This window comes from Stegastes partitus, unplaced genomic scaffold (assembly GCF_000690725.1).
Source record: "Stegastes partitus isolate 25-593 unplaced genomic scaffold, Stegastes_partitus-1.0.2 Scaffold48, whole genome shotgun sequence".
Classification (NCBI taxonomy): domain Eukaryota; kingdom Metazoa; phylum Chordata; class Actinopteri; family Pomacentridae; genus Stegastes; species Stegastes partitus.
Genome location: NW_007577779.1, coordinates 213,835 through 221,733, shown reverse-complemented (window position 1 = coordinate 221,733; position 7,899 = coordinate 213,835). Strand labels below are relative to the sequence as shown.

At 40.2% G+C, this 7,899-nt stretch overlaps 1 protein-coding gene across 1 annotated transcript; it reads left to right on the top strand.

The window, feature by feature from the left end:
• The first annotated feature begins 1,664 nt into the window (after nt 1–1,664).
• On the top strand, nt 1,665–3,704 carry id3 (inhibitor of DNA binding 3). Its single transcript, XM_008306849.1, has 3 exons — nt 1,665–2,066; nt 2,428–2,501; nt 2,915–3,704. Exons 1-2 carry the CDS (start codon nt 1,767–1,769, stop codon nt 2,479–2,481), a joined length of 354 nt encoding a protein of 117 aa, XP_008305071.1. The 5' UTR covers nt 1,665–1,766; the 3' UTR covers nt 2,482–2,501; nt 2,915–3,704.
• The last annotated feature ends 4,195 nt before the right edge of the window (nt 3,705–7,899 follow it).

Here is a 7,899-nt window from a genome sequence, read left to right as displayed (position 1 = left end):
TTGTACAGCTTAAAGATTGTGTTACATTTGATCCATTACGATTGTAGCATGTGTTGCGATATAAAGTTAAACTTGCTGCCAACTTTGCAGTAGTTAAAACGTGATAGAGACAGATTGTTCATTCCCTCACTTTTGAGTGGGTGAGACTTTCAAAGCGGTTGCAAAAGAGAGGCTACTATTCTGGCACATGCCCATTATTGAGGGATCACACTAAGTACATGTCCAAAAACTTTTTTTTTTTCTTATTGTCTTGACAGCATAAAGTTAAAATTGGATGCTGTCTGTTGAGACGGAGCACTGCTGTCCTGTCATTTTTTATTTACCTCTCTGAGAAATCCAGCGTACTCATCATGACAAAAAAAAAAAAAAAAAACGTTGTGGAGTACTTGGAAAGGTTTTCCTCTTCATTTTCTGAGAGTGCAACTACAGAACCCAATTAGAGAAGCGTGGGGAGGGAGATGAGCGTTGAGTGACAGAACCGCTCAGCCAATCGGATCTTCGAGCGCCTCTGTTTCTCTCGCATGCGATGGTTCACGGGGGAGGGCGGGCCGTCTGCCAAAGAGGGGAGTGCGCGTCGGGGTGAATGGATGACGTCGGGAGGCTGGCGCCAGCATGTCTGGGACTGGCGCGTTAGATCAACACAGCTGGGCCGGGATAGGACACACAGCTGGCTCAGGCCTGCATTCCTCCACAAAACAGGATTGTGAGAAAAGGGGAAAATAAGACCCAAATAGGAGCAGAACGGGACGTGCTTTGATGTAAACTGAGAGAGAGCAACATTTGGAATTGTTAAAATATAACTTGTGTGAAACTGCTTCGCTCAAAGGAGTTTAAATTTTGGCATTGAGAGACTTGACAGCTTAGGCACATGTAGTCTTAATGCTATATATAGTAGACTTAAAATATATATATATATATTACTCCTGGCATTTGATGAGGCTGAGTGCCGACATAAGCTGTCCATACATAAATAGTCAACACATTTATCCAAAAGTCTATCAAATGACTGGTCAGTGTCAGATGTAATATTACGTTCTTAGCAGCTGTAGAATTGAGCTGCCATTCCACAGACCTTTCACCTGCCTTACTGGCTACATTATTATGTTTTTTATTTTATTTAATGTTTTATTTATTCACACGTTTTTTTCGGTGTGTAAACAGTGTGGCAGCTCATGTGAACCAGATTTACATAAGACTTAGTAAGATGAATTTTGTTTTTTCTTTCTGGGGTTTGGACAGTAACACAGTGGAGAGACATTCTGAAGGCCACATTCTGATGATTGAAACTGAGACTTGGGACAAAAACAAGTAAAATCCATCATTTAAAAGCTCTTTTTTTATCACTCCCAATGAAAAGCAGTTTTAAAAGTTGAGTCATTTTGTTTTTAAATCCTTCTACACTTCTAAAGAGTACTACTTTTGGGAGCTTTATCTATTTCAAGTAAATACCACCAATAGAAAACGATGGTTAACTAATTGATTGACAATCCCCTTCGGGCATCCCAACCTAATTTCCTCATTCTTTCCAGCCCTTCCACAAGGTGATATCAGCCAATAATACCGGGCTCGGGCTTTACGCTGGCCAATCACAGCGCGGTGCGAGGAATGGGGCGTCTGCAGGCGCGCAGTGTATAAAGAGCTAACTGTAGGTCGCTGTCACAGTACTGGAGCTGTTCAGGAGGAGACCGTCATAAGCTCGCAATCCAAAACCGACAAGATCTCTTGTTGTTGTTTTTTGTTTTTTGTTGTTGTTGTTGTTTTTCACCATGAAAGCCATCAGTCCCGTCCGCTCGGTGAGGAGCTGCTACAAGGCCGTGTGCTGCATTTCGGAGCAGAGTCTCGCCATCAGCCGGAATAAACACTCGTGTCTGGACGAACCCGTGGGCGCCCTGTGCGACATGAACGACTGCTACTCCAAGCTGAAGGAGCTGGTGCCGAGCATTCCACAGAACAAGTCGGTTAGCCAGATGGAGATCCTCCAGCACGTCATCGACTACATCTTCGACCTACAGATCGCGCTGGAGGCGGAGGACGCAGCCGCGCCGGAGATGGTTTTGTCAATAAAGGTGAGGAGGAGGGGGGAGACGCGGGCTGCAGGGTGGACTGATGCTCGTCCTTCAACATCCTCCAGACACTGACATCCACTGAGAGCGTTTTCTTTTTATGACTCACAAAAAAAAATATTGTTGTTTTTTGTTTTGTTTTTACATTTTAAAAAAAATTATTGGAAATCCATGATCTGTGAATTTTGTAAAGTTTAAGCCCCAGTATATATACTGTATTTTTTTCATATATGCATGCATGCATATGGGAAGAGATATACTCTATTGTGACACAACGGCAGATGTTTTTTGAGATTCTTATATTCATTGGAATACGGTTATTACCAGCGTTTTAAACTGCTTTTCTTTTCTTTTTTTCCTTCAGACAGCGGATCTTACGCGCAATTTCTCCAAAGAAGAAGGACGGTTGTGCCAGTAGGATGATAAAGGCAGATTCTGGTACGTAGTTTATTATTTCTTAATCAATCCTAATAGCTTGTTAATTCAACTGAACTGCCAGAGTAATGTTTTGGAGACGTACAATCGCGGCCCATTCGCTCCGAATCACGTTCATCTGTGGCTTTATTTTTGCTTAACGCATCAAAGAAGTTAAATGAAGACTTTAAATACCACAGAGAATAGTATCAGCATTGATGCTGCTAGAAAATAAAATCTCCCACTCCTTCCACTTTCACCACGGTTGCCAATTAGACAGGCCAATGATTGTGTAGCGGATTCATTGCTATCTGCCTGGGGTTAATGAAAGTTCCATGCTCGGCGCCAGTCTGTCTGCTCCCCTCTGCAGGGAGGGAGAAAGGGGAGGGCGAGAGGGAGAGATCTGACTTCACTTTTCTTCCTTTCTCTCCATGCAGGTGCAGGGAAACACATGTCTCCACTTCACTCCGGGCAAGAGGACAAGAGGGGCAGAAAGGGTGGGATAGGTATTTGGGAGAAAGAGAAGGAGAAGAAAAAAGGAGGAGGAGGAGGAGGAGGTGGAGGGTTTAAAGAAAAGAAGGAGAAAAAAGTGGACTTAAAGAAAAGAAGGAGAAAAAAGTGGACTGTTTCCTAGATGAGTGGGGATCAACAGTAGTGCATGAGCAAGGAAACAGAGACTCATTCTTAGGCCTGGACAGACAAATCAACACACCAAAGCAGAAGCCAGGACTGGAAACTGAAAACGACCATTTTTGTCTGCCTTCCTCTCAAACCTGGGATTCGTTATACATACAAGTAGAAATATTGGTACTTTGTCATTTTTTATCTCGTTTTGTTTTTGTATTGCATTCCAACCTATTTGTGGGTTGATCTCCACACCCAACCTGAACCTTACCTACATCAAGTCTTATATCACCTCACATAATTATCACACACACACACACACCCAAAATAATGTTTTCTAATGATCTTGAGACTGTTAAAACTTCTTAAGAATGTGTACATATCTGCTGTGGGTATGTAAGGTGTGAGTCAATATTTTTGTGAATGGGAGTTTTGTTAGGTATAATCAGAACTCTATACTAGAGTTAATTGTAAATGTTTGTAGGGATTGTGTTATTTCTACAGACAAATGTGCCGTGAGTTTCATAAACTCTTTATTATAAAGTTTGCTTTGTATGTATGTTCTTATGTAATGAAATAAAAAAGACAAAGAAAAAAAAACAATTTGGCGGCTGTGGTGTTTTTGGTGTGAAGCAATGAATGAGTTTAAACTGGTTGCGTCTTTTGGAAGGTAACACTGACGCTTTGGATGACGGTGAAATGCTGATACAACAGGATGTGCTCAGATGAATCTTGAGGTCAAGTGGTTGGAAATCAAACAAAGGGAGTTTCCTGTGAGTGCTTCTATTTTTCCAGAGAAAGAGCGAACACCAGTTTGAAGCACTGATCATAAACCGATTGTTCTGCTCATTCATTAGTTGTTATCAACAGTCATGACACATCAGCATGTACAATAGGTTCTCTGAGGTAACATTCATCAAGAAAACTCCCAGTGAGTACATTTTTCTAGACCTTTCATAAACCTCACGTGTGTACGAGTGTAACTAGTTTAAAGCCTCATTTCCGGCATCATTAATTACAGAAAGTTTCAAAGCAGTGTTCTAATAATACATGCCCAATGTGGGATATGTTACTGTAGTTATCTGCTCTGAAAAGCTGAGAAAACTGCTGTCTTGTGGATTCACCTAGAATTTTAGGAATTACATGCTGGCATTTACCACCAGCACTTCATCTGGATCTTTTGTTACCCGTTACTTTTGTGATGCTTATCTTTTTATTTATAATATTGCAAAACTGAATGGAAGACAACAAGCAAAAACAGAATTCTGCAGTGTGCTGAAGAGCTGAACAAGGTGACCTATTTCTAACCTTCATCCTTCTGAGAATAATGAAACTGCAGCTCCATCTAGTGGTACACATGCAGTACTGGACCTCAGACATATGGTCGTCCTCAAATTTATCCATACCCTTCCATTAAAGAAAAGAAAAAAAAATCACAATAGTCACTCAAATAACTAGACAGTGAAAAAAGTAATAAAAAATAAAAATTTGCTAGATTGTAATTTCGTGAAATAAGACATTGCTTTTGAATTGTGGTTGAAAGAATAATTTAAAAAAAAACAAATCTGTCCTGGACAAATTAGAGCACTTTGCTGATGAGCAGTGGGCCAAAATCAAAATACCTGTCAACAGGTGCACAAGTGTGATTAAGAGTTACAGAAAACACTTGATTGCAGTGATTGCCTCAAAGTGTTGTTCAACAAAATGTTAGTTTACGGGTCCAATCAGCTTTATACAGACATATATAGACCCTTTCCAAAAAATTAGAATATCATGGAAAAGTTGTTTAATTTCCATAATTCCATTCAAATAGTTAAACTTTCATAGATTATAGATTCAGGGTCCACAATTTAAATGATTTCAAGTGTTTATTTGTTTATTTTTACATAATTTGGGCTTCCAGCTCATAAAACCCACGAAAACAGGAATTCAAAAAATTTGAATACTGTGAAGAAATCAGCCCAAATTGTGCAGGGCATGAATGTTTTAAACTGAGTGTCACACACTAATCATCTACTAAACTCAAAGCACCTGCACAGGTTTCCCCAGGTGTCATTAAATTGCTTCAGTTTGGTTCAATTGTTTCAGTTCGGTTCAATATGGGGAAGACTGCAGACTTGACAACTGGCCAGAAGACCATCATTGATACCCTCTATAGGATGGGTAAGTCACAAATGTTCATAGCTAAGGAGGCTGGCTGTTCACAGAGTGCTGTGTCCAAGCATATCAATGGAAAGTCTAGTGGAAGGGCAAAATGTGGCAGGAGAAGATGCACCAGCAAAAGAGATGACCGTGGGCTTCAGTGGATTATCAAACAGACAAGATTCAAGAATCTGGAAGAGATCCAGAAAGAGTGGAATGAGGCGGGAGTCACAGCTTCAAAAACCATCACATTCAGACACATCCGGGAGATGGGCTACAACTGTCGGGTTCCTCGGGTCAAGCCACTTCTGAGCCTGAGCCAACGCAGGAAGCGTCTCAACTGGGCCAAGGAGAAGAAGGACTGGACTGTTGGCCAGTGGTCCAAGGTCTTCTTTTCCGATGAAAGTAAGGTGTGCCTTTCATCCGGGAATCAAGGTCCAAGGGTTCGGAGGAAGATGGGTGAGGAACAGAACCCAAGCTGCTTGAGGTCCAGTGTGAAATATCCACAGTCAGCCATGATTTGGGGTGCAATGTCTGGTGCAGGTGTTGGTCAACTCTGCTTTCTTAAATCCAAGGTCATCGCAATAGTCTACCAGAATTTTTTAGAGGACTTCATGATTCCTTCTGCTGAGGATCTGTATGGAGATGCAGATTTCATCTTCCAGCAGAACCTGGCCCCTGCCCATACTGCCAGAAGCACCAAACCTGGTTTGATGCCCATGCCATCACAGTGCTTGACTGGTCAGCCAACTCGCCGGACCTAAACCCCATTGAGAATCTATGGGGTGTTATCAAGAGGAAAATTAGGGGCACCAGACCCAAAAACAAAGAGCTGACAGCAAGCATCAAGGAAATCTGGGCTACCATAAGTATCAGGCAATGCCACAGGCTGATTGCCTCAATGCCACGGTGCATTGAGGCAGTGATTAAGGCAAAGGGATTCCCAACCAAGTATTGAAGATTGGCATATCATTTTGAAAGTACCATATTTTGATTGATTTGATGTGATCCTATTTTTTTTCTGCAAAAACTGAGACGTAAATGGTGATTTCTTCACAGTATTCAAATTTTTTGAATTCCTGTTTTCGGGGGGTTTATGAGCTGGAAGCCCAAATTGTGTAAAAATTAACAAATAAATACTTGAAATTGTTTAAATTGTGGGACCTGAATCTATAATCTATGAAAGTTTAACTTTTTGAATGGAATTATGGAAATTAAACAACTTTTCCATGATATTCTAATTTTTTGGAAAGGGTCTGTATATATTCACAGTATGAATAAATTTGAGGACAACTGTATTTTAGGCAGAATGGAGTTTACTGGGAGACAAACTAGAAGGTGTTCAGTTAACACTTTAACAATTATTCATAAATGTGCCCTTGCTGATGTCATGCTTTTCATTATATATGTTGTTTCTGTCAGAGTAGTGTTTGATTCCTGGAATAATGACCTTTATTTATACAGCACTTTTCCAAAACAAAGTTACAAAATACTTTACAGAAAAATAATTTTAAGAAATATATATATACTAAAGTAATAAGAACCAGAACTTAACAACAGAGAAGGACAATAACAGAATCAAATAATTTGATTAAATACAGCAGCAATATTCAATTAGGGCATAAAAAGGTTTGTTTTACGCATAAATTTAAAACATGAAACTGAGTTTGTCTACCTGAGATCCTCCAGCAGGGAGCTTCAAATTTGAGGGGTTCCTTCACCTTTACTGATAAGGTGGAAGTTAGGAAACAGTAGTCAGGCCTTGTCAGACAATCTCAAACAATGTTGAGGCTCACGCCGATTGTTGTTAGTCATTAGTTGTCATTTGTCCCTCCCATCAAGTATGTAAATAAGGTAACAATAGATCATCAACACCTTAATGCATGTTACAAGTGGCTTGGAAATTAGCATTAACCAGAAGTAACACCTGCTGACAGTGGTTGTTTCAGGTTTGTTGTATTAGACAGTGTTCACTTCATACAGTTTTCTTAGAGCATATCGATAATTTGATAGCCTAAACATAATAAAGAGCAACATTGTTCTTTTTGCATCAAAAGAAACAGTAACAGCCAAAAATAATGCTTAAGATCAACTTAAAGAAGGTCAAGTGCCTGTTCATACCACAAGATGGAGGTGTGTGGATGAGGATGCAGCAAATTGTGGCCGTTTGACATCCAAGGAATGCAAGCACAAGACAAGCTCACTGTTTTAAATCTCAAAATATACTTCTACAGAGGACTATTAATAAAGACAAATGTTTTTTTAAATATAAGAAAGAGAGTACTGTGCATAAAGAAACTCAGGCCAAAATATAATCTAAGGGTTTAATCAGTCACCTGAGCTGCAAGTATCCATCTCTGAATCAGAGTGAATCAGAGCTGGAAGCTGTGAGCAAGTTTTGGCATGTGTCAAACAAAAGCCCATCGCTATACTTTCAACATGTTTGTCTGGTCTTACGCTAAGCTTCCAGTGCTAGGCACTTCACACGAGCTGCTGGAAGGCTAAACACATTCAATTCAATTCAATTCAATTTTATTTGTATAGCGCATATTTACAACAACAAGTCATCTCATAGCGCTTCACAAAGGCAGAAACAGAAACACCCAACAATCCAAAACATCTGGATTCCCTATAAGCTTCAGCAGTCCACAACAGT